We start from the raw sequence: 26,948 nt of genomic DNA, 5'->3' as shown, positions 1-26,948 counted from the left end.
TCGTGTTCCGGAGTTTGCTAAATGGCAACAGCTATTACGGTCCTGTCGTCCGCAAAAGTCCGGCACACGAATTGTGTTTCGCCCCGCGGTGCATGCGCTCCGCAATCATTCCAAGCCCTGCACACGAGGCACGGGAGCCAGTGTGTATATGAACGTTTTACGACGACGCCTGCCTCATATAGCGGGAAAACGGGTGGCCGGGCGGCGGTGCACTGCAAACCGTTTCACACCCTTATAGGTGTATTTGCGATAAAACACCTATCGTACACCCTTTTTTTCTGTCAATATTATCCGATAGGGTGTAATGTCTTCTTTGCACACCCTTCGCACACCCTTTTTTCATTTTTGGGTGTACAATGGGTGTATGTTCTGTTAAACACCCATGGGTGTTCTTTGGATTTTACACCTATGGGTCAATTCACGCAGTGAATTAACCCGTAGGTGTAAACAGGCATCGTTGTACTGCTGAATGCAATTAACTGAGACATTGAACACCACGGGCAACGCCTCCTGAAACCACGGGTCACCACCCTGTTCGACAGAGCGTCTTGGCACAGGATACTGTTTCACGAGGCACCTGAGTGTGAAGCTACCTGCTCGTGAATCAGTAATGGTTCACCTTGGTCTGCTAAGCTTGCCACTCAATTTTCATTCTTTTAGTTGTGCATCACAAGTCTGCTGTAATTGCAAAGACGCACGTATTTTGCCTACTTTATTAGGCAAGTGGTTGTGAAAATAAAATATAGCATTGTCGTGCCTGAGGTTCTGAATGCAGTGAGTCAACTGATGTTACTTATTTTGAGCTCACATATATTTAAGCCTTTACATCCAGATTTATTTTTGAGAAATCATTTCCAAAATAATTTCATTTATTGCTTGATTGGATTGACACGTTGAATGAATGCCCGAAATACATTCGGAATAATATATGTATTTGTTTAGCATTCATAAGCATTTGTTCAGTTTAGAGACAGTTGGCTTCACTGCTCTGTGATCGTCGCAAACACCTCTCCTAACGCTTAATCTATAGCATACATATACAGTGAAATCTCGTTGACACGATTCTGCATAATACGTTTTTTAGCCTAATACGTTTTCGTTTTTATTTCCTGCCAACATCCCTTGAAAATAATGCATTTTCATGAGCATAATACCATCACATTTTTGCCAAAACTGGATAATACGACCGCGAAAGAGGATCTTGACCGATATATCGAGAAATCATGCGTTTATTCTTCGCTATGACAGCTCGCACCGCGTTCCAACAAGCCACGATCTGCGCGTAGCAGAGCCGCTGAGACCACAGCAGTACCAGTTTAGCGGCGAAAAGATCGCTGCTGGGCGATCTTTTCTTTGAGATTATATATTACATATATATTGCCGCTTTGTGAGGGCCTCCCCTCCAGTGAAGGGAGACTTTAAGCCCTGCTTGTAGTCAAGCAGCCCTTACCGTGTCGTCGCAATGCTTACTGCGATTCGAATACCCAGGGGCGTAGCCAAGGGGCGGGGGGGGGGGGGTTGGGGGGGTTCAAACCCCCCCCCGAAATTTTTTAGTTTTGCTTGCGTATATATACACGTGCACAACACACGCACGAACATACATAAAGTATGGTTGAACCCCCCCCCGAAAAAAATTTCTCGCTACGCCCCTGGAATACACTGTGTAAAGCATAACAAAACACAACACTGCCGCAGAAAGAAAGCTGCGCCCACGCGACCCAACAACGGCCGGGGCGCCACCTCCTCTGCCGGCGCAGCCGCCGCTAAAGCCGCCGCGCGTGCGCAGCGCGCGGAACAGCTCTATCACCACGTGACCTAAGCAACGCGCTCAGACACGCCGCCGGACTCCATCGTTTTCTGCGTGTGTTGTGCATCGCCTCCCGATCGGTCGAGTTTTGCAATCGGTGTGTTTCGGTTGTTTGAAGTGTGCGTGCGCTGTGTGCTCGTCCTTTACCTTCTGCCAGTGCTGCTTATTACGAAGATGCACTATACTCAAAGGGAGACCTGCAGCTTCATATCGTGGAGCACTCGAACTGAAACGGTATGTACCACTATCACGTTGCTACGGCCAGCGCTTTGTTAACTCCGGGAGCGCGATCTAATGCCGTTAACTAAGCTTTTCTTAACTGGTTGACGATCGGTGAGCATTTGTTAACGTAGCGAGCATATGTGAGTGTATTGTTTCATCGGGATGAAGGCAAAGTTGTGTGACATTAGGCGCGGGCAAGCTTTGCTTTGTTTGGTGTTGAAAGCAGTGTGCGCATGCGCGGCTGTGATTCGGTGGGGGATTTGAACGCAGTTGTGGCGGTGCCCTCCTGTCGGCGGTGGTGTTGGAAGGGGGCCCCGCTCTCGATGAACCACTATTTTGATTTAAGAATAGTTGGGTTGTGACGGCGCCTGTTACCTCTAAGCGTCAAGCGTGTCTAAGGCGCGTATGCTTCGGCCTGTTGGTAATTCAAGTGCATTTTTTTCGCACAAGAAAAAAAAAAAAAACAGGACAGAAAACAACGACGTGGTGTCCGCGTCGTTCTTTTCCGTCCGTGTCCGTTTTGTGCGCTAAAACTACCGTGATGCTCGGGTTGATGCGTGTGGGTCATTTTAACGCAGCATGTTGCTTCGTTTTAGGTACGCCGCGCGAAGCTCGCCTAAGTGCAAATACATTCCGTTTCGTTAAATTTGTACCGACGTTTTAATTCATCCGTAACATAGGTTTCCTGATAATGCCGGCACCCGTGCACGGGGAGCCGTTCGTTAAACTTGACTTGTGTTCGAATGAATTTTTCATGTCTGTGTGTGGCCGAATCGCCTTAACTACCTGAACTGTGCAAGCGCTAGTTCGAGCATCAGTGTGCACGTAGACGTGCGCAGGGTTCCCCATCAGGGGGGAGGGAAGTAGGAAGGTTAATCGCTGCCCCCCTCCCCCCGCTTTACTACAAAGTCAAAGTAGGGGGCAGACTTCGCGCCCCCCCCCCCCCTCTGTCTGAATTGACTAGGGGGGTGCGCCCCCCCCCCCCTTCTTGCGTACGCCTGAGTGCCCGTGTTCGAGCACAATTTACAACGCCTCGCTTTGGCGTTGTAACTTCGCTAAATACTTTTACATGTACAAACATTAAAAAACGCAGTTTGTACGACCACCTCCAATGATATTATTTGGTAAAAGACAAGCCTAATGATTTATAAGACATTTGATTATAAGATTTATAAGACATTCAAGGCTGCAACTTGCAGCCTTGAAGAGAAGTCCTTGTGCAGAGTTTTGTTTTATATGCTTTTTATCGCTGTGCAGGAATCCTTCATGCCACTAAAGAATGCTTCTTTTTCTTTAAAAATGCGGATGATATTTGTCAAATAGTACTTTCTCTTTCCCAAACAAGCTAATTGCACGTAGAAAAGCTGTTAATTCTCTCCAGTTCCATATGGGCCATGTTATGAGCTTCATTTTTGGATGGTACTATCGTGAACAATATGAGCTCGAACACCCGAGCGCGTGGCGAAATGCCTTGAACCTTACGTCGGCTGATTCGCAATGGCTAGAGTCACTGTATATGCTACCTTTAGGTAGCAGAGTTGCGCATAGGTCCGGCTAGCAACCAACGCTATGCGGTGAAGTCGCACTCCGTTTGTGCAGGCGACATGCCTACCGTGTCGGCGATTAACATGTCTCGCGTGTCGAAGATCGGCGATAAACATTGGCTGTCGATGGATAGTGTTAATTCATTTCGCTGCAGCGGCGGCGTCGAGAAATACAAAAATTGGCCCGAGCGCCAGCTTCTCCGCAATGCGTGGTTGCTAGCGGCGTTTGGAAGACAGATGCGCAACTCTGCTACCTACAGGTAGCATATACAGTAACTCTAGCAGCGGCGGCTGTCGGAAACAAAGCGGAAAGGGCGCCGCGCTTCCACTAGCTGTTGACCCTCCCGCTTCGATATTGTTGATGCGAAACGGCATCTTAGAGTGTGTCAGTGGCCGCTAGCGGTGATATGAATTCCCATCAACGCGAACAGCCACATCAGACTAGATAGCTGCTGAGATATCGGCTGTGACGTAGACTGCCACGATGCGCAGGCCATGCTTGCGCATCGGTATCTCGATGGTGACGGCTGAGGATTTTGCTGAGCCTCATTTATTTATTTTGTTATCATTGCTAGCGGTCATTGGCACGCAATCAGCCGACATCTCGCAGCAACGCTAGCGAGGCGGGAGTACCAACAGTCAGCGGAACAGCGCCCCCCCTCTCCCCTCCAGTTTCGGCAGCGCCATCCACGTATCACCCTATCTCAGTTTTAAGGCTATTTTCCACGTGCTCTCATGTTCGAGCTCATATTACTCACGATAGTACACGGTACAGAAACTGTTATTTACTGAAACAAATAATTGAAGTCTGCGTAGCGCTTTCCAGACAACGATCTTTTTATTTTTTATCATGCAGGGAGCGAGCGTTCCAATAACACCTTTCAATGTGTACGATGGCCCCGATCTTCCCTATGCAAGCAAGCTTTTCCTCCATGTGGACAAAGAACTGCTCTTCAGTGGCTCCAATGCCGAAGAATGAGTAGCTGCACTCATGGCAGCACCTTGGCTGTTAAATATCGACTGCCATCACAAGGCGTTCAACGTTCTCGTCGCTCTTGAATGGCTCCTTCTTGGCCAGTGGGTAATGACTCCGAGGACACAAGTAGTAAAGCTCCTGAAGATTTTCAAGAAAGCCTAGAAAATAGGCCTTAGCTTCTGCTTAAAGTATGTCGCCACCTGTGATTAACTCGAGCTTAAGCCATAAAGTTATATTTTCATATGGTAACGAGTAGTTATTTGTTTTACATTATACAGAAACGAATACTATGGCGGTACTAGTATTTCATTTCAATTTTTTGCTCATTTTCTTGTGACATTTTAATACAAGCCATATTGTCTCTGCCGATTTCAACATGTTCTCACAGGTCATTCCACTTTGTGGGTTATTGGCTTAGTTTTTATATTCAAGGGAGTTTGTGACTTTTTTGCAGTAGTTTTAATAATTGAGATCTTTTGCTATTGAAACTTTTGCTTAACAAAACTGCCAGTACTTGTCAGTGAAATCATTGCATCGAATATTGTTTTAAAATTTATTTTTGAGCTATATGACAAGCTTTAAGTTTTGTCAATATTTTTAAAGGAAATAAATGCTCGTTTTATTCAATTACCAATGATTCTGTTGTCTTTGCTTGGAAAGGGATAATCTTTAAATTTCTCTGAACATGCCCGTGTAAAATTTGATTGAACTGTTGTTATGTAGGTAATGCTTCTGCAGGGCTGTCGTGGTCATAACGTCTCTATTCCCATGCATTTCCTGCATATTACCGCATTCAGCATGCGCTGCAGCGTGCGCGTCATGGCCCGATTACTCACTTTTTTGTGTTGGAGCCAGAATCCATTGCTTTTGAGAAAGTGGGAAAGATTTCATAATTCCAGCAATGTGCACAGTTTTCTACTTCACTCATGTACTTTCCCAGAAAAGAGATAATATGGAGGCCTGCTGTGGAAAACGACATTCTGAGTCCTTAAAATGTTGCGTGAGTTGTCACGGAGCATTGATACCCTGCTCGTGTATCAGCTACAGCTGTGTGATGACAGTGTTTACCCTACTAAGAAAGTCGACAACGGGCACAATGGTGTGGGCACTGCTGGAATTTTGAAACTTTATCAATCCGCTTTCTCATCAAGGAATTACACATTTCTGAACTATCTCTTTAACAGAAGAACGACCAGACCGTACCTTGTGTGTTCCTGTTGATTTCAAACACATGCACTGATGTTATGCAGCCCATTTAAGACGATGGCACCTTATTTTATCAACTGCATAAGTGCAGGTATAAGTGGCACCAATATTACCCTTCTTAGGAAGGGCAACTACAGCGGGAAAATTCATGCTGGGGTGCGCCCGAAGGGACCAGGTGTCTGTAGTGCCCCAAGGGGGCTGACAGGGAAGAAGGTTCATTTGTGCTTCTCCCTGTAACTGCTACCTTTTCGAGGGCGGTTTCATCTATTACACCCCACTCGCACGGGTGTAGCTTGTTCTAAGACCCATACTGCACTATACGGCTGTGTTACAATGAAGCATGTTAAATCGAATTCCTCATTATGAAGTGGAAATAACGCCCTTGCGTCATATTTTGACACAAACGCCTTGGTCATTTGTGCTCCATGTCATTTGTGCTCCTTGTTTGGCGACATACGCGATGCCGCTCCACACACTCGAGAAAGGTCATTGAATACCGTAGAATTTGTCTCGGATGTACGAGCTTTGTGTTTATAAAAGCTTGGCTTTATTTTGTACTATTGGATAATTGTGTGAACATCTTGCAATGTGTGTCAACACATTTTAGGTAATGACTTTGTATTCAGTAACGATTGCACTGTATATGTAAGGGCCATATATGCCGTGCTTCATATGCACCATAAAATCAGTGCTGCTGCCAGCATTTTCCTTCTGTGGCAGGAGCCACTATAATAGGTCATGCGCTCTTGAAAGGACTGGCTAAAGGGTAAGCTTTCTAGCGTTTCAATGGGAGCCAACTTGGAGGGGGGAACCACTCGAATTATGGAAATTTTTGCCTGGATGTTTGGGTGTAATTGTGCATAAACACCCTAGCGCCCTTTTTCTCGTTTGGGTGTAACGTGCTTTTACACCCTACACCCTTTTTTTCATTTGGGTGTAATATGCTTTTACACCCAAGCACACCCATTGGGTGAAAGTTTGAAATTACACCCATTGTATAGGTGTAATCCTGCTTGGTACACCTATTTTTTGGGGTGTAGGGGTGTGAGTTATAGACACCAAGTTACACCCATACGGGTGTAAAGTGGTTTACAGTGTGCTTCGAATCAATCTAATAATGAGCGTGAAGCGTGCCGTGAAACTTGCCTTGCCGCTCGCGGATTGATTCAACTTTGTCGACCGTGGAAGGCGCGGTGTGTGTTACACGTAACGGGCGCGCACTCGATCAATATGACAGCGCGGCGTGATTTCGATGGGAACCCCTTGCAGTGACCGAGAGGCCAGACGAGCCGGCCAACGGTTGGATGCATTAGAGCGATGGTGTTCGCCATGCGGCGATCGATAGGCCTAGCCTCCGCACGTCGCAGAAGACCGCGCCCACCAAAGGCGGGAGTACAAAGCGCGGAAGAAAGAAACAAAAATAACGCAGCTCGTATAAGAAAAAGGTTGAGGAGAGTGAAGGGATTATGCAAAAGGTTGGAGAGAAAACCCCGGAGAACGTTACCAGAAAGGCCCGGTATACTGTATACCAAATTACGCGCCTGTAATCGCGTGCACCGTCGACGGCGTCTCGGAGATTGTTTGCATTATGCAAATCCACGGCAGCTGCTAAGGAAACAGTCACGTGGCCGAGAAGCGACGAACAAACAACTTGGAATACGCTCAGCTGCACCTCAGCTCACGCCTCCGCCATCGATTCGCATCGTCTCTCGCTATGAACACACGTTACGGTGCCGCTGGCTGTGGCTCGCGCGGGCAATTCCAGGTCGCCGTCATAATCCGAACGACACGGCGCAGCCATGCGAGGCAATAACGCTACGTGTTCACAGCGTCCCGGCTGTATACCGACGCGAGCGAGCGGCTACTTTTAAGCGGTAAACGTGACATAAGGTGCATAAAAGTGGCGCAGCAGCCGCGGTGTTTTTTTAGTATTGCCGTAACAACACCGGTGGACGGAAAGGGGCCTCTGCGCACTGTTTACATTGAACTGAACCGTATAGACGTTTTATTACCGGAAACGCCAACGTGTACGTGCTGTAATTTCCGACGCATTCTCGTAACGTGTCGCAACCATGTTTTCGAAATACCGAAATACTACGTGCAATAATTTATTTTCAACTAACAGCCCACATTCACTGGCGGATAGTTATGTTTCTTATTTCTCTTTTCGTCTATCAATCTAGCTTACAGCCTTTAGTGCTTCTTGACCCATCTTAAATCGGTCTTCACAATCCTTCTAACTTTTTATTAGCTGAATCGTAAATGAGGTAGACTTGAGATTGCAGTTCACTACACTAGGTATCAAGGAGGACGCATCTAAATATCCACATCCCAAACATATATAAGTGATAAAGAGCGCTTTCCTTTCAATATTGCAAGCTCCTGTATACCCGCTTTCTTGGAACTTGTCTGGTGTGTGTGCTTGATCTGTCCCTCGCTATTAAAGTGTCCCTCAGCATTTCTCTACATCCAGGTACGGCCGACCTTTGCTATCGTGTCAAACAGCCGTTGCACTATCAGATAAAGGCCTGTCCGCCCATGCGACCGCAGTCACGTTATGGTATAAAGGCATCACCACAACTTACACGACGCGTCTATACCCACCTCAACTATTTCGCCACGGACGCATCCGTCCCGCGGCCTAGGATTCGCGCTATGCTTCGCTTCCCCTGAATTTCGGCCGCGTTTATTTCTTTTGCTTTTGGACGTAACGCTTCCTCTGGATTCATACCCACCTAGCTGAAGACAGTAATGCTGAGAAACCATTTACTACGGAGAATATTTACGACGTATAACCCGTCATGTTTCAGTATAAAGGTGTCCTTCTTTCCTTTTCGCTAACCATAACACCGACAAACCGTGGGAGCCATGGCCACGGGGCAACAGGTGCAACCGCTTTGTATGCGCCAGAAGCATTGCGAAAGGCGACGTACACTAGCGCAATGGTGAGAATGGATTGCGTGAGCCCGTCGTGAAGGAGGCGCTACCCATTTCTGTCCACCAGGAGAATGTCGAAACAAGACACTCTATTCCGCCCCTTGCTATAGGACAAGATAAAAAGGGATGCTGCCTTTTTTTATCATACTTCACCATACGCTTTCACTACAGCGCTTACTATTTCACGCCGGGATGGTTTTCTCAGAAGCACTGTCCATAAACGCGACGCCCTTATGTGTTGCACGCAAGCGAAGACAAACGGACCCCCCCCCCCCCCACTTTCACCCTGAACAAAGAACTGTTCACTTCATGATGATGTACTATGAAGTTACTCGCTCTATATGCCAAGCTAACTGTAGCCAGGCTTTTACAACTCAGATTTCGGGGACCTCGCAGGCGAAAAACACGGCGCCAGCGAGCCTACAGAAATGCGGCCCTTGAAGCTTGCGCCGGTCGCACGCGTTTTGTATGCGTCGTTTTTCAATAATTGATGCTCTCTCGATCGTTGGTTTGTCGGCGACCAGCTGTTTCTGATATGGCAATCTGATCTTCTATCGAGGTCACTTGTCATTTCAAGTTGCTACATGTCGTTGTGGCCTGGATATGTGCGCATGGCCGTCGTTTCTGCATGTAGCAACTCAAATGTAGCGCTGCTAAGCACATGGACCAAGGTCTAATTACCAGCGCGAACGAAAGAAACCGTCAGGAGGAATCATTGCGCAATGCGTTAGAAAGAAAGAAGAAAGAAAGAAAGAAGAAAGAAAGAAAGAAAGAAAGAAAGAAAGAAAGAAAGATTCGGCAGATCCCACGTACCGTGGGAGTCGATGTTATGCGAAGCATGCGGCGGGTAGGTAACTGGCGAAACTTTTTTCAGTGAGCTACACGTTCCTAAATGATCCGAAAGATTTGTATAAATTTTATACGCACACATATATATGCTGAAGAGCCGCATATGTGTTATATAACCAGTTGTTTGCGATTGGGTAACGCTGCCAATGGCAACGTGGGTATTACAAACACCAGAAGCGGTAAGGTGATATGTAGTGCTTATACGTGTCCCGAGAACACACGCACGTTTCACGAACCCGTGTGCATGTGTGGAAGAAGTTCTTGACAGTCCTTGAACAAGTGCGTCATCACCGTGATCAGTGAGCACCAGCAGCTGGTCATGACTTGTTATAGTATCCGGTCGTGATCGTGGTGACGAGGGGTCCGTGTGTGGTGAAGTATGTGGTATAGTAGAGCTGTTGGAATTAGTGGACGCCTCGGTCATTTCGTCGACAAATTGCCTGTCGACAGAGCCGGCGACATGTCGGAACCTGAAGCCACCCTTCGCGTTGGTGAGGTATAGGCCGTCGAGGCTGGTAGGCCTGGATAGTGCTACGTAGACCAACATCAGTGGCTGGTGTTTGTCGTATTCGTAGACTACCTGGGCGTATGTGGCCTACGTAGCCTAGACCACAAAGCGGCTGTCAGTCAATCTGGCATCATCCTCGGTCAGCATGGGGCCATCGCCCAGCCTCGTAAGAAATGAAGAGGAGACTGCGTCGTTCTGGCGGACGAAGTGCACTTTACGGTGCGATGATGAGGATATCATATGTAACTTTCGTTAATGTATTCCTCTGGGGTCGAGGAATGCTTCAATATATCTTGATCAATCATAGGAATACAAATGTAATCTTTATTAGACTGCTATAAAAGCGGAACCAACACTGGAACTACAGACGTTAATCTGATATGACGCCTGCATCGTAGGAGTATCATGTAGTGTTTATTGCGTTCTTTTAAAATTAGACAGCCAGCACCACAACCACAATTGACGTTGCACCGATATAACGCCTGCGTATGCAGTTTTTCCACACCAGTTTATAGACCTGGCGTGGCTCAGTGGTAGAATATCCGATTGCCACGCAGAATGCTTGGGTTCGATTCCTGCTGGGATCATAATTTTCATCCTTTCCATTCGTTGAGTCAACGCTGCCGATGTTGGTTTTCCTTAACGCTCTAGCATTTAAGTTACCAATGTCTGTTCTCGCTGTTCCTGGGTAGATATAAACTGTCAATCACCTGTGGCGCATACCCGTACACCGCGGCCCTTGGTAAAAGGGTATGTGCCACACCTGTCTAGTGAAAAGGGTTTGACGACGTACGCGACAGGATTTTAATGTTATTCATGTCCTGAACCGGCAATCATATTCGTCAAATACTCTTACCCTCCCATGCAAATTTTGGTCTACACCAAGTTAAGGAGGCGATCATGAGAGCAGCCAGACGTAGGCGGCTAGATAGATAGATAGATAGATAGATACGTAGATAGAAACGCTCAAAGCGCCAGAGGTTCGCTAAGAAATGCTTCGCATTTAAAAGCAGTGCGTGCACGCACGCACACACCAAGCATCGCTTGTCCCCATATTCCCGATAGAGCAAGTGCTACTAAATTTCTTTGAGCACCACTTCCACAGCCCTGGTTAGGAAACGAAAAAAGAAAAAAAAACATGAAAGAGGACTTGCAGAAATTTCAGGCATTAACTATGAAAGGCATAGATTACTCACTTCTGAAGCTGTACTGCATGTTTTGCCTCTGCAAGAGAAAAATGAAATGTTTGTTATCAAAATATTAATGGCCCAAATGACAAATTCAGGGCCAACCCACAAAGCCATCGTTTACTCGACAATAACTACTGCTGCCAATACCAGCAGTGGTTTTTGTCGCGCGGTATTTCTCGCAGTGGTATTTTTCTCGCAGTGGTATTTACTCGCGTAGTACCAGCCTGGCGCTACGCGAGTAAATACGGTTGATCAGTACACACGCCACCATTCAGAATTATTTCAATATTAAGCGGATAGGGGTGCATTAGGATATGCTTTAACACATGGTACAGTTACTTCACGTGGCAACTATACTGTTTTGCTTTCTTTTTGTACTAGCTGCATGATATTTTTTTTTATTTTTATTTACAGGTTCTGCAGGCCTATACTTAGGCCCAAGCAGGAGGGGCAACAACAACAAAAAAAGTACAATGTCACAGCACTTAATTAGACAACTTATAGTGCACTTGCACAACAGTGTTACGGCACATAAAGAGTGATCAGAACACCCATGCGCAGCAGAAGTCAACTAACTACATTACTCGGGCACTGCGAATACACACCATATGGATACATCATTCAGAACTAAACAAAAAAAGTTTCAAGCTGTTTTTCAATATCTTCAGACTGAAAAGCACTTATTGGCAAAGAGTTCCAGTCAGCAATAGTCCTAGGAAAAAAACTATTTTTAAAAGCAGTGGTACGGGCAAAAACTGGCGCCAATGAATATTTATGCTTATGTCTTGTTTTTCTAGAAGACAGAGGTTTCACACAGTTGGGCAGACTTGTTGTAACTTTACCGGAAAGAATTTTGTGTAGGAACGTTAACCGATTAATTTTCCTGCGAGTTTCCAGTGTTTGGATGTCGTTCAGTTGCATAAGTTGTGTTGGCGAATCATATCTTTTATATTTGCTAAATATAAATCTGACAGCCTTCCGTTGAACTTTTTCAATCAAGGCAATATCTTTTTTACATTGAGGGTCCCAAACAACCGAGGCATATTCAAGTTTTGATCGAATGCAGGTGTTATACGCCAATAATCTGGTCTCCTTCGTGGAGGATTTAAGTTTCCTCTTAAGAAACCACAGTTTCCTAAGTGCAGCCGTGCATATGCTTGTAATGTGGTCTGACCACGTAAGTGACTTTGTCAAAGTGACTCCTAGATATTTGTATTTTTCTACGTCTTTGAGTGGGTTATTGCGGAGAAAATAAGTATAAAGGCTGGGAGTTCGTTTTCTTGTTATTCTCAAGATAACTGTTTTGTCACTATTAAGTTCCATGCCCCAGTTTTGACACCACTCGTCTATACTTGTAAGAGACTGTTGAAGTAATATGTGGTCATTTACACAACATATTTCTTTAAAAACAACACAATCATCCGCGAATAATCGCATATACAGCCGCATATACATATACAGCACATATACATATACAGCATATACAGCCGCGGTAACTGTACTGTCCAAAAATGAAATCTGTATTATATAAAAGAAGTTGACGCGCAGACAGGACGCAAAAGAAGAGATCAGAACAACACAAACACCGAGTTGCGTTGTTCTGACACCTTTTCTTATGTCCGTGTCTGCACGCCAACTACTTTTATCATCAATCCGTACCAACTATAGCTCAAGTTCCTGTCCTTCTTTTGTCGCACCTCCAATGCCAATTCAGTATGGCACTAATTTCAAGATAGGCCCACTTGCTCTTATGCCCACGAGAGCCTTAGAATGCCTTAGAAGGCTCACGCATTAAAAGGCAAAAAGTAGCCTTCGAACGCTTACGAATCAAAAGCAACTGCACTCACCTTTACGCCTCCGCCGACGCTTCCAGTGTCTCGCAGCTGTAAGCGAGACCATAACAGAAGCCAGCGCGACGACAGCCGCGACGAGAAAACCTAATACGTGGCCTGGCAGTTTCACCGCAGTGGAGTCTGCGAAGCATAGAGTAACGAGGCAAAAGCTTCAGTAGTGACAATCCATCGTCATTGGTCTTGATGCTATAACACAGTCTAATCTGCACGCCGCTGCCTTTGTACGAGCGTTCGCATTGTCGCTGCCCGCTTCATCAGTCATTTAGCCTGCTACGGTTTCTTGAAGTCACTTAACAATGTAGTACCTTAGCCACCATTTATAGCAGCAAGGATGAGACGTTCTCGAATGTGGAGAAGGGTAAAAAAGCTCTTGACAGCGAAGATGAGCGATGGCCATGTCCAATGTATAGTTCGCATGCTACATTTTTTTTTTCGAAGCGAGAACCAAGTGCATAATACTCACTACTACATTGCGATGATCTTGAGAATGAAAAACCACGCGCGTAGAATTTCGCTTCTTGTCATTAAAATAATAAAAATCAATAGCACTTACCTCAGTGGTTTAATGGCTATGGTGCTCGACTGCTGACCCGAAGGTCGCGGGATCAAATCGCGGTCACGGTGGGCGCATCTTCGATGGAGGCGAAATTACTTGAGGCCCGTGTACTTAGATTTAGGTCACGTTACAGAACACCAGATGGTCAGAATCTTTGAAGCCCTCCACCATGGCATCCCTCATAAATATATTGTGGTATCGGGACGTTAAACCCCAACAATTATTATATCGAAATGCGACCACCACGGCCGGGTGAGCAGCCGAGCACCGTAAACACTGTACCAACGGGGCGAGTTTACGAATGGGTTTCACCACGGAGGAAGGAAAGCTAAGGAGAGGCCCTCGCTTCACGGATGGGTCTCGGTAAGGCACCATATAGGTCTCGGTGCCGCCATACTGGGCTCTTAACATTGCCGTTTTGTTTCTTTAACAACTAAACGAACAGCGCTACGGTGGACGTATACTCATGGAAATGGTTGGGTTGGTGCATTCGGCGTTTCCTGACCTTATCGATTCACGTCACGACGTAGAGAAATAAGAAAAGATTAATTTAACAGCCCAAGGTGACGGTGCCCGTATTATCTTACGTAAAATCGTCTAATAAAAAAATCGAGTATTTGGGGAGTATTTGTGCCACACAACTGTAATCGTGATTTACTTCGCGTACTTTCTTTGCGTTATCTCGGTACTTTCCGGTCACGAACGGCGTGCGCGCTATCGGCATGACATAGCATTCTTGATAGGAAAGTTTCAAGAGCCGGGTTTTCATGAAAGGAAACGTGAGCAAGTCGGATGACGATTACAGATGTGTGGCAGATATACTCCACAAATACTCGATTTTTTTCTTAGAGTGCATATGAGTGACACTCACCATTTGTGTGAGTAGGTTTGTGCAGCAGCGACAATCCGGCGGGAAGGTGGACCTCCGCGTCAGCGCTGCGGCCTTGGGAGTTTGCGGCGTACACGCGCACCAGCAGGGAACCTTCCTTGGGCAACCCTGCGAAGCTAAACTCGGGCCTTCGAGAGTCGCTGGCATTCCGCAACATCGCAGGCGGTGACGTCGCCGTGCCGTCAACGAGAAGTTCGGCGAAGAAAGTCACCGGGAGACCACCTGTGGAGCCCGGTACGCAGGTGACCGCCATGCCGTCTTGACTCTGAGCAGTCACCGTGCAATTGTGCGGAGTTCCTGGCGGCGCTGCGGAAATCGCGACAGAAAAATGAAAGCAAGAAAAAAAATGAAATAAGGAAAAAAGGCAATGTAGAAATCTACAGATAGAAGGAGTGAAATAAAAGGAAACAAGAAAGTGAACGAGGAATGAAGCAAGGAAGCACGCAAAGAAAGAAAGAAAGAAAGAAAGAAAGAAAGAAAGAAAGAAAGAAAGAAAGAAAGAAAGAAAGAAAGAAAGAAAGAAAGAAAGAAAGAAAGAAAGAAAGAAATGAACTAAGCAATCAAACAAAAAAGAAACAAAGAAGTAAGACAGGAGATGAGTCTATGAAGGAACGTAGCCATGACGGAGCAAAGACAGGAATGAAGCAAGGAATAAATAAAATGTCAGGAAACGCAATCAAAACCAGCAAATTCCTATACAAAACAAGTAATCAAACTTCGAATTAAAAGGTCTTGCGAAAGAGGTGGGATGACGGAACGGCATTTAATTATCTAAATGGCTGACTCATTGCCCAAGAGATCGCCAAATTGACAAAGCACTCAGGAACTCTATACGCGAACCAGGAGATAAAAAAAGTAACATATGCTTCGCCGTCGCTGAATGTGCACTAAGATATAGCACTTAGAAACTCTGGTAATATAAGTGCTGCGGTTTTACGTGTCAAAGCCACGACACGATTATGAGACACGCCGTAGTGAAGTAATTCCGACTACCGGGGGTTCTTTAACGCGCAGCTAAGTACAAAGATGTTTGCATTTCGCCCCCAAGAAATGCGGCCTCCGTGGCCTGGAATCCAACCCACGCCCTCGAGCTTGTTAAGTGCGACGCTTTACGTGCTGAGCTATTACGGCGGGAGGAGAGAGACAAAATATTTTATTGAAGTCGTTGAAAAATGTCGGGTGGGGCTCTTAGTTCATACCGAGCCCCAACAGCCGCTGCTGCGTCTCGTGCCCGACGGATCAGCTCCATCTAGCCACTTTGGCTTCCGTCACGCAGCATGGCCTCCCAGTATTGCACGGTTGAGATAGGAGAGGAGGTGACAAAGCGCCCGGCCAGCGGACGCTTGACATTCCAGCGTTACGTGAAATAACGTCGGTAAGGCTCCGCAGCCAAGGCATTTGTCAGGTTAGGAGGTTGGATGGAAGATGTAGAGGAAGTCGAGGTTGGGGAATGTGTTGGCCTCCGTTTGACGGTGGTTAGAAAGGCTGCTGCCGAGTACGCGTTTCCTTCGCGTTTCCTCCACCCAGCCCTATCTGCAGCACAGCCTCATCGCAGACTGCACTTATAACGCTGACCAACTTCCGTGTCTATCCCTCCGTCTCTTCATTTATTACACCCCCGTATTCAAGTCAGCCCGGCGCTATAAATTCAATCCAAACTCGCGCGAGCGCTGACGCGCACCCACCGGGCGGCACGATGCGGAAGGCGCACGGTTCCCGCTGCTTGCCCACGTTGTTTGAGGCCCAGCAGAGGAGCAGGCCGTACTCGAGCTCCCTGCTGGCGACGGCTCGGGCGAGGGCCCGGGTTCCGTTCACCGTCAAGCTGTTGATGCGCCCTGTGCGCTTGGTGGTGTTGGCCAGCCACTCGAAGTGCAGCTCGTCGCTCGGGTTGGCGCGTACCTCGCAAGCGATGCGGAGCTCGGGAGACGCCGCGTACTCTTCCCTTTGATTCTCTGCGCATTCTGGAGCGACTGAAAAAAAAAAGAGGAAATGAATCGAACGTAAATGCAATTACACGAGGAGCAGCTGAATAAATGATGTTCGTCATTTTATTAACGATGACATCAAATGTTTGTAGGCGAGTCGTTCTGTTTGTGAAGACCGGGAAACGTTGAGGGAATTTGAATTGGTCGAGTTAAACGCAATATTAGACTACTGAATAGGCTTCATTTTACGAATACGTGCCTGTTGAGCAACCTAAACTTGATATGATAAATGGGTTAAGATCAAAGGATTCCTGGAGCACTGAAAAGAATGCGTCAGTGGGACAGGAAACGATTCGAGCGCTCTAGAACTTACTGAATTTGAGCGGTGCAAACAGACTTGATTAGTCTGCCTTCCCTCAGACAGCTTCTACGGGCGATAGATACGGGTCCGTTAGTTCTATCTTTCTTTCCATCTTTGTTTACAATTTCCCGAGCGGAATCGAATGTGTTCTTAGCTAACCAGATTTCAGACTGTTGACGCTCTGTGCTCCTATCTAGCTCATAGCGCCATTAAACGGCAAACATCATATATTTCTCTATCATTTATGTTTATTGCTTTAATTACTGTTAACAGGACACTAAAGAGGTAAACGATTTTTATCGTATTAGCAAATTAATCTTTGGCAATATCAAAATCCCCACGCTTGCCGCGAGAAGACATTGCGCCACCTTGAAATTCTCGCATCATTCAACGTGACGCCATAGATATTTGATGAAGTCTACTAAGGCCTACGTAGTTCCTTTTCGGTGAAAAATGAAGTACATTGTCCTCTGAATAGACCAGAGGATTAGCAAAGCATGTGCCAGAAAATTTCGTTTAGCCAATGCCTCCAAAATACGAAAAATATACTCTGAAGTCCGTGACACCACGCGCGGATAGTTTAAAATGAAACTCTGACCTGATTCTCTCCTTTATTATTAAACCAAGGATGGCGAAATCAATCTAAACCGATTTATTGTTTCACCTTAGTGTCCCTTTAAAGACATATTTTTTTTTTAATATAAATGCGCTTGAACAGCTTTTTATTCACGGTAAAAGGAATTTTCACTACCACTTACATTGCACAGAGAGCCTCAGTTGGTTGCTGAAGCTTTCGCCGAAACGGTTAGAGGCGAGACATTCGTACAGTCCGGAGTGTGCCCTGCTCACGTTGCTCAGGTGAAGCACCTCGTCTCGCCACTCCAGCAGCTGCCCGTCGCGGCGCCACCAGATGGCGTTGACGGTCGGGTTGGCGCTCCAGTCGCAGCGTAACGTCGAGTTCTCGCCTTCGTGTGGACGGAGGTCGGAAGCTGTGAGCGACAGCTGCGGTGGATCTGCAAGGAGCGAAGGTCGGAAGTATGCGTCAGACTTGAGGCAGTTATCAGAAGAGTGCAGCCCATTTAGTCGGGCATGGACCGCCTTTACATTACTCACTTTGGGCCCTGCAGATTGCTTTTTATTGCGATAGCAATAATAGGCGTATTTTTGCCGTCGCCGTCATGCTCCGTATAAAGTCCGAATCGATAACATCGCCCCGCGCATCGCATGTTCTATGTGCGAGCGAAAGCTTGCGAAGGCTGCAGATGGGCGCTGCTCAACCAGAGATGAATCGCGCCTGCAGGCTCCGTTGGGCGAATGATCATGAAGGGGTGCCGGTGGGAGGCTGCGTCGCTCGGGCAGCGACTACGAACTTTGACCCTAAGGCCGTGGTCGCGCGCGCTAGCGCGCTAGCGCGCTCTCCAACTTAACGGACATGAGTAGACGGCTCCTGCCCTTGTATGTGATGGGCTCTCACCGCGTACTCCGTGTTGAGGCGGCAGACAGTCGGAAAACCGCTGCTATCCCTGGAGCGGCCGTATTCCTTTACGCCGGCGTTTTCTAGAGATAGGCCAGATCGGGTCCTTATTGAGTTAGCTTACAGCTTCGCCCTTGCGGCGAAACTGTAACGTTTTTGCACAATACAGTGCACGACACAAAAAAGGGGGTGTCACCTGCCTTTATTCATAATATTGTCTACCTTCTTCACCTGTTATGCCTCTTCGTAGGGCATCAGAACAAAAAAAAAAAGAAGAAGAATATGGCATTGACTGAGGAACCTCCATCATCCATCAACTCACACTGAACGTTAAGCGGAATTGAATCGCTGATCTCGCTCCCTGGAAGGCTCGGGTTGTCCGCTCGGCACGTAAGCTGCAAGCCGTGGTCCTGGGCGCGAACCACGAAGCTCACGGCGCTCAGCGTTAGGCCAGGCTCTCGAGACAGCAGGCGGTCGTGCTGCAGGCGCTCGCTTCCTTTGAACCAGGTGACTTGCGCCACGGGACGCGCTCCCCGCGCCAGGCAGCGTGCCTCGGCAACTTCGCCAGCCACGAGGGCGGCGCCACTTGTAGGTGTCGACAGTGCAGGTAATGACACCTTCACCTCGGTGGGTTTCACTGATGCAGCGAAATAATGAAGACATACGCATCATCATTGAGTACATGTGCTGCGACGTTAGGTGAAAAACAGCAGTAAGTATGCGAAAAGCGTGTTCTTTCATACCGTTTTTATTATAATAAAAGTTATTGTATTGCCCATTTTCTTTTGCATTTGTTCTTTTTAAAATAAAGATCTAGAATACATATATAAAACCAAACAATTCTTGATTTAGACAAGTAAAGTCGCTAATCCCAAAGCTATCGTTTAGTGAAGTCGGCGAATGTCTGGGGTGCATAAGAGACGCAGTCACGCAAGGTGAAGAACTGCAACAAATGACTCAGACGGCTGCCTTTTTTATATGGTGGTTATATAAAGGAGGAAATAAATGGTTTGCCTGTTCCTCATTGTTGGTACGGCTGGCAGTAAAAGCTGAGGTCGGCATACCTACAGGCTCTTTTGTTCAACTATAATGGGTGATATGACATGTTGGTGGTGACAACGAATGGCGGTCCTCATAATGTAGGTCAAACTGGAAACACTCCTACGTTTGATAAGTTTTTTGAATATATGGCTATGTTTTTGCATTGAAGGAACACTGCGAAGGTAATCATAGGCATGGTGTCCCAGGTATCATGCACCTAGTTTTCAAAAAAAGAAAAGGAACAGTTATGTCACGCGAAAATAGGCGCTATATAATGTACCCAGTACCGCGGAGCCGCCGCCAGTAATGTTCTCATTATAGACGTGTTATTAGTAAGTTACGATAAAACGTCTAACTCGTAAAGCGCTGTCCTAATTATGGAAAAGCTAACGAGGAATTTGTATGCATCTTTTAAGGCACGCCAAACTGATGTATTTTCAGCAAACGTAATAAATTTAGCTTACTTTTTCCCTCCCTCTAAAGAAATCCAGCGAAATATAAAACAATAAATACCACGTGACTTTCCCATAGATATATAATCTCGGTGCACCCTAGTTGGGAAACTCGCTGTACTACGGCAATCGTGGCTGTCTCTTCAAGCGCACCATTTTCGTGAGTCTCGTACTGACGTATCGCCAATCAGACCGCGGGTAAAGCACACAACAGGGATGGAACGCGACACATCTGATACCCTGAGCACGACAAGCGAGCTCACTGTTGCGCAGCGAACTCACGAGTGAGGTCCAACTTGAGGCGGGCCGACAGCTCCTCGGTGAGGTTGTTATTCGAGGCGGTGCACTGAAGCGCGACGAGAAGGTCTCGCCGTCGCAGCGGACCCAGTCGCAGCTCGTTCCGCACGACGCCTTGCGGCCACAGCACGGAGAAGCTGGCATCCAGCACTTCGCCGTCCTTGTACCAGACAACTTCGGGCGGAGGATCTCCTGAAGGCGCAAGTTCGAAGCACATTGTTAAAATGCCGCGCAATGTTCACTCGTATGCACTGTCTCTAACGAGCGTCAAACGTATTCGAGAAATTTGCCTTAGCAAGACTTGTGTTTGGGCACGTTCTGTCTTTTTTGTCTGCAACAACCAAGCACAACGGTGCCATTACCCTCGTCAACCTCATAGCTGTCGCAATCTGTCAGTCTCGGGCAGTGGCTTTCTGCCTAAAAAGGAAAATCATTCCTCTGGAACTTCAAGCGTTGTTTGGTTGAGCGCCTGTCCTGTGTGCCTCTTGTCTATGTTCCCGTTCCATAGCGCTCGTTTGTTCCGCATCAAGTATTAGAGAAGTCTCTATGTCATTTTCCTGTACGCTGACCGCACGAGAAATGCCGTCCCCATCTTGTCACCCGCCGGGTTTGCCTAGTGGTTATGGTGCTCGACTGCTCACCCTAACGCCGCGGAATCGAATCTCTGCCGAGGCACCGGTATTTGGATGGCGGCAAACTGTCAGCGGCCTGTGTGCTTAGATTTATAGGTGCACGTTAAAGAACACCAGGGGGTCGAAATTTTTGGAGTCTCTCTGACTATGGCATCTCTCATAATCATATCGTGGTTTTGGTACGTATATCCCAACAGTTATTATTATTATTATTATTATTATTATTATTATTATTATTATTATTATTATTATTATTATTATTATTATTATTATTATTATTACCTCATCTTGTAGATGGCAATTTACGGACTCGTATCGACATGCAATTCTGTACTTTTTGAGGCGAAAGCCTTAGATGCCTCATCAAACGCGAAAATTGACAGGCGTCCCGCGTCGGCGGCTCGGCGTCCAGAGGCGTCTGCGTTCAACGGCGTCGGTGCCAACACGAGTGATGCAAAAAATGATCATCACGTGATGACGTCAGAATATGACGTCACAAATCTCTAAAATTTGTGACATCATCACATGAAATTGTCGCTTGGTCAAAAGAACGCCGATCACGGAGGCAATGCAAAATCAGGTGAGGTGCAGAAAGCTTGCAGCGCCTTTGATCCTGGAGGCAGTGAAAAAACACGTTAGGTGCGTAAACTTTAGGGCGGCGGGGCAGGAACGATACATAAACTCGGAGAAAGAAAGTGGCTTTCGCCTTCTAGCCATCTTAGGCGAATTCATAAGGGACCATGTGATTCTTTTTCTTCGAATGCGCCCCCAAAAAAGAGAGGTTTTATGTCCCCATTTTTATCAGACCTGCATTTTGTCTGGCACTGCCTGTGTGCAGTAAAAGTGGTTGACGTTAAGCACTCTTCCTGCCTTCTTTTTGTGGTCTGTTCATTTTCTGGCGCAACTAGCATGTCAAGTGAAGACAACCCACTTGCCCCGATTTCGGTTTTAACGAAGTTCACTCATGTGTGCCATCGATGACGTCAAGGTGATTAAGTGCGTTGATCTCACGACAGATGTGGACGACTTCGTCTTTGGTGAAAAGTGAATTTATTCAAAGGACACACACACACACACACACACACACACACACACACACACACACATCGATTGTGTATATATATATATATATATATATATATATATATATATATATATATATATATATATATATATATATATATATATATATATATATATATATATATATATATATATATATCTCAGGGCTCGTCATATCCGTCATATCGACTATGCGTCATTGCAAGATGTAGCGCTGTGCGCGAGGCATAAACAACACTGACAAAGCAATTCCATAACCTGAGATTTGCAAAGCACTTGCATTATCCAAAGCACACACAGGGCGGTATCTGAGACGGTCGCATGGCAAAAAGAAAAATACGTGGAGGACATGGTGCAGGCATTTGTATAAAGTGCCATTATGTGTGCAATGTGGGGCGCTTTCATGATATCTGCGTTCCGATTGCATTTCTTGCTTCTTTGTTTGATCGATACGCCGTCTAATGTGTGAGACGGTCATTGATCTCTGTATATAGACAGCAGGCGTCTCTGTCCTCGGGTGCCTTCGCCCACTTGCCACATTCCGATGGCTGTGTTCCGAGGCGAACTAATTCGCTTCTCAGAGAGCGACACGCCTCGCCTCTTTGGAATGCCGCGAACAGAACTCTGCTCGCTCTTGCGTTGTTGCTATTTTTTTTTCTTTTCTTGCGAACTCTGCCAGCACTGAAGAAGGTACTGTATTCCGATTACTGAGCAGAGTTTTCAATAGATTCTGCCAACATATAACAATAAAACATCAATCTTGCATGAGTTTTATTGAGTAGGCAAATTAGATTAAAGACGGCGCGCTACAATTTCATGCTTTGGTTTACATTTATCTAAAGCCCCTTCTTTCTTTTCCTCTTGTTTCATCCTTTGAAGTTGATATCACGTCTTTCGCCATCCATGGAACTGCGCGTATTACCTGTGTCTACTAGTAGTTGAGTATACCGATTTGAGACTGTGATCGCCATTTCATCATGGGTTCAAATATCGCTCAATAGCAGCGACAAAGCAGGCGTTTCGTACATTTCATGCATCTGTCTTTATGTCTCTCCAAACATCGTGTGATTGGTTTATATCTTATGCGTACAAAACGATGTAGCTTTAAAAGATCAGTGCTTAAAGCAGTTTGCCGGGCTAATTCGAATACTGAACTTTGATGTATTTCCATCGCTTAAGCGAAATAGGAAACAAGACATGCAGATACGGAGAGAATAAGGGACAGTAAGAAAGCTGGCTGGGATCAGTTTCGCAAACGCATTAGGCCAAATAGTTATACGTTCACAGTAGATTTTGTCGAAGGGCAGATAGAAATTCTCCACGCATGATAAGAGTAAAATATATGAGAAATACGGTTATGAAAGGTCATTTGATATTACGGCCTATAAATATTCCGAATGAAACCAATGGAAACCGAAACGGCTGGCACTACAATTTCCTTTTTAAAGACAAAGCTTTTGTACACCTTTTTTAGCTAATGTCTTTGTAAGCGTTTTCGTATTTATAAAGACCTAAGTTGAAGAAATAACCATTGCCTCTTGCTTCAAATCCTTCAACTTAATAAAACATATTGCTAGCCTGTCGTTTTGAAGTATTCAGTTGTGAAGGGCATCTAGACCCGTTGGACGATAACTCGGAAGTCTTTTTCAATAAAATTTTCACTCAGATGACGATAACAAAACATTTTGCCAGGAACGTCTCGAGATAGTTCTTTTTAGCTTGTGTAATAACGTTTTGTTATCTTTGTCACACAAGTTCACTCTTCCTGGAATAAAATTGGCTGGGTGTTATTTTCAATCGAATATGTTCAAATCTGCAAGTGCAATTCAACGCTGATAATAATAATATCTGGTGTTTAACGTCCCGAAACCACGATATGATTATGAGGGACGCCGTAGTGGAGGGCTCCGGAAATTTCGACCACCTGGCGTTCTTTAACGTGCACCTAAATCTAAGTACACGGGCCTCCGACATTTTCGCCTCCATGAAAAATGCAGCCGCCGCGGCCGGGATTCGATCCCGCGACATTCGCGCAATTCAACGCTGAGCATCTGGTGTAATAGCGAAATCCAGTAATAGCTATCCTGCGGCAGCTGGACATGACAAACGGGTCCTTTTTGGCGTCTCACTCGGTCCATATAGGTCATCATTATAATACATGGCACACTTGTAGAACGGTTCGTCTGGTCCTTAATTTTCCCGAACATCATAGTGGCTCATTCTGAGTTCGCTGAGAACATTTCGACAGATTGTTGATGCCCCCATGGTAACCCTTCAAGAGAAGCACAGACAGCTTTTTGAGGTTTATGTTAACATCTCACTGCTTTCAAAATTATTTGGGCATCGCTCGCAGCACTGTTTCAGAAAATAAACGTTTATTTCTTCTTCTTCTTCTTGAAGGTGGTGCTTTTTTTTATTTGCAAGGCATATGACCGACCGCATGCGAATTAAGTGGCAAATATTGTAGGGTGGCATGCACTCACCTCCTTCCACTTCGCATACGAGAAGAACAGTGGTGCCCTCGTTGTATGGCCCAAGGACGTCAACTTGCCTCTGGCCGTACTCATCGAGCACAATGAGCTCTCTTGGAGGCACTGCGGATATATATACACAAATGGCAGCTGAACGCACCTTCGCGGGCAAAATTTGTTGCAGAATACGCGAGAGTAAAAGAACGAATGCTTGGCAAGCATATTAACCAGGACTGATCTCGGTTCGCTACTGTACATTTGGAAACGGGAATGCAAAAAAAAAACACAAATTGTGAGAAAAGGAGAAAATCCAGAGCTCATGTCACCAACTCTGAATCGTTTCCCTGTCGCAGATGGTGTGTCATCCGGCAGCGTCGAGAAATCGCAAAATAAGAGAAAACAGACTTGATTTGAGATCAGGGGCTCTTACTTCTACATCTATTCCCACTTTATCACACTGTAGTGCACCTATGTTGTCGCTTATGTAATTATCGAGTGGGACACTTTAGGTTCTTTTGCCTTTGGAACAGCGTGAAAATACGACTTGAAGAGGGAAAGTACGACGTGAAGCTACTCCCCCGTTTCGGCGAACGCCACGCAATAAGACGCGCAAACCATCTATAATGCGTACAGCAATTTTAGCTTGCAGAAAGTTCTGAATACTCCCTGGCCAACTTCTGTCCTTTTTCCCAAGCTGTGCTAACTGTAACCCTGGCTCTCACTCAGACATAACTTTCGTTCTCTTGCTTTCTGTTCATTCTCACCTATGACGCGTAGAGCGGTGTACGTGACTTCAGTGCGCGCTTGACGGTAGTCTACCCGGCAGCGGTACACCCCGGCGTCTTCGGCTTCAACGCGCGTCACTCGTAGCAGCGCCGGCTGGTGGCTGGCCTCAAAGCTCATCCTGGCAGCCAGCTCCTCGTCCTCTTCGCTGGGGAAGTGCCGCGCACCCTGGAGAAGGCTGCCCCAGCGAGCGTCGACCGTGTAGACGGGAGTCGAAGAGTTGTCCTTGTACCACAGGATAAGCGCGACGGGTCGTTCTTCGTTGCCGTCAGGGGTGATGTTGCACGGGAGCCAGGCGTCACCGCCGGCCACGGTGGTCACTTCGAATGGGGCGTTGCTTAATGCTGGACAGGAACGTCAGGTTGAGAAACTTCAGAAGGGTAGAAAAGTGGGCTAGTTGGTTCAACATGATCAAGACTACAGCGCAAATAAAACAAGCACAAAACAGAGTGGGCACGAACACAGCACCATTAGGATAAGGCGGGGCAAAATGAGACGCGGGGCAAAACGCGACATTTTGACTTTGCCGCCCTCTGCAGCTAATACAAAAAGTACCTTTTCTTTATTTCTCTATTTCAGCGATAGGTGCCGGTAGTTTTCGACATTTTATGTGTAAAAGTTGATGATTGCTCACAGCGTTCGCGCGGGAAAAATTGCGCGCCTGATGTCAGTGTGTTCGTGAGCCACCGAAAAGGGACGAAATTCTGCTCGGCCAAATTTTCGGATCCATGCATGAAGCTACTCCGGCATCAGTGCAGCAATGTAATTATTTAGGTTGTTGCTTTATACTACTAGCTACATGCCACCAAAAGTTTAGTTCATTTGGTGCCGTGGGCCAAAGGGGAAATGTTTTTGAATTCGGGTATGTGAGAGGGGCAAAACGCGACAAAAAGGCATTGAATTTCCTTAGAGAGCGTCTTATTAAGTGAACCATTTCTTTACGCTTATTATATATGATATTTCTTTTGTTAAGGATGGTGCGGACGTACAAGAGAATATCATCTAGAGTTTCCTGGGAGGAAAACGACACGAAAAAAGCACTGAATTATCTTCAGGAGTTTCGGCGCAGCACAGCGCCGGGTTCTGTGTGGATTCAATGCGTGGAGTGCAAAGACTAGGCGCATGAAGACTGCGTGGCGGCACACGGAGTGAATTTGAAGTGCTTCTACTGCAAGAACTGAAAGGATAAAATTTTTTCATGCTGTCTCGTGTTGCCTCACGCAGCGTCTCGTTTTGCCCCGCAGGTTGGGGCAAAATGAGGCATGTGGTGCATTTTTTTATTCTTTTTAAAATAATATTTTGAACCGTCACAGCGTAGCCATATTTATGTAGCACATACCTTGTACCCAAAAGAAAGTTCCTGTGTTGACATTTTATGGTAACGAGAGAAATAAAAAAAGGTATTCACTATTTTCTTATTTTTGTCGCGTTTTGCCCCGCGTTACTCTATATACGTAGAATAAAACAGGACACAAAAAAAAAACCTTCATTCGTCCGCCGTTGTCGCAGAACGCTCACACGTGCTTCGCTGAGGTACACTCTTAATCATGTACTGGCCAACTGCTGGCTATATCCAGGAAATTAGACGAAAAAGTGTCTTGTTTCCTGGCTATATCTATCACTTTAAGCGGGACCTGATTAAGAGTGCAGACAATCTTCTTTCTGGTGAACGAAACAGATGCCACACTGACACAGTCACTACCGGATCGCACAATCTCCTCGGCTCCAATAATCGCTTGCGTAGTCTGGTTCACTTCCTTTCTTTCTTGTGCATTTAGCGCTGTGTTCGTGCCCACTCTTTCTTGTGCTTGTCTTATTGGCGCTGTGGTCTTAACAATGCGAAACTTCACATTAGAAGAAATTGTATTTAGAGCAGTAGGACAGATACAAATCGTGGGACGCGCCTCGCATAA

General features: G+C 46.2%; 1 protein-coding gene across 1 annotated transcript in view; it reads right to left on the bottom strand.

Moving 5' to 3' along the window:
- Positions 1–26,948, bottom strand: part of LOC119393430 (hemicentin-2) — a 72,209-nt gene that overhangs the window by 4,382 nt on the left and 40,879 nt on the right. Inside the window, exons 2-10 of the mRNA XM_049416248.1 lie at positions 25,017–25,379; positions 24,265–24,375; positions 20,073–20,279; positions 18,620–18,934; positions 17,582–17,836; positions 16,223–16,507; positions 14,520–14,843; positions 13,087–13,212; positions 11,246–11,273 (exon numbers count right to left, since the gene is read on the bottom strand). Coding sequence (XP_049272205.1) covers positions 11,246–11,273; positions 13,087–13,212; positions 14,520–14,843; positions 16,223–16,507; positions 17,582–17,836; positions 18,620–18,934; positions 20,073–20,279; positions 24,265–24,375; positions 25,017–25,379 — 2,014 coding nt within the window. The remainder of the gene's footprint in view (positions 1–11,245; positions 11,274–13,086; positions 13,213–14,519; positions 14,844–16,222; positions 16,508–17,581; positions 17,837–18,619; positions 18,935–20,072; positions 20,280–24,264; positions 24,376–25,016; positions 25,380–26,948) is intronic.

This window comes from Rhipicephalus sanguineus, chromosome 5 (assembly GCF_013339695.2).
Source record: "Rhipicephalus sanguineus isolate Rsan-2018 chromosome 5, BIME_Rsan_1.4, whole genome shotgun sequence".
Taxonomy (NCBI): Eukaryota; Metazoa; Arthropoda; class Arachnida; order Ixodida; family Ixodidae; genus Rhipicephalus; species Rhipicephalus sanguineus.
This window is presented reverse-complemented; position numbering and strand designations above follow the sequence as displayed.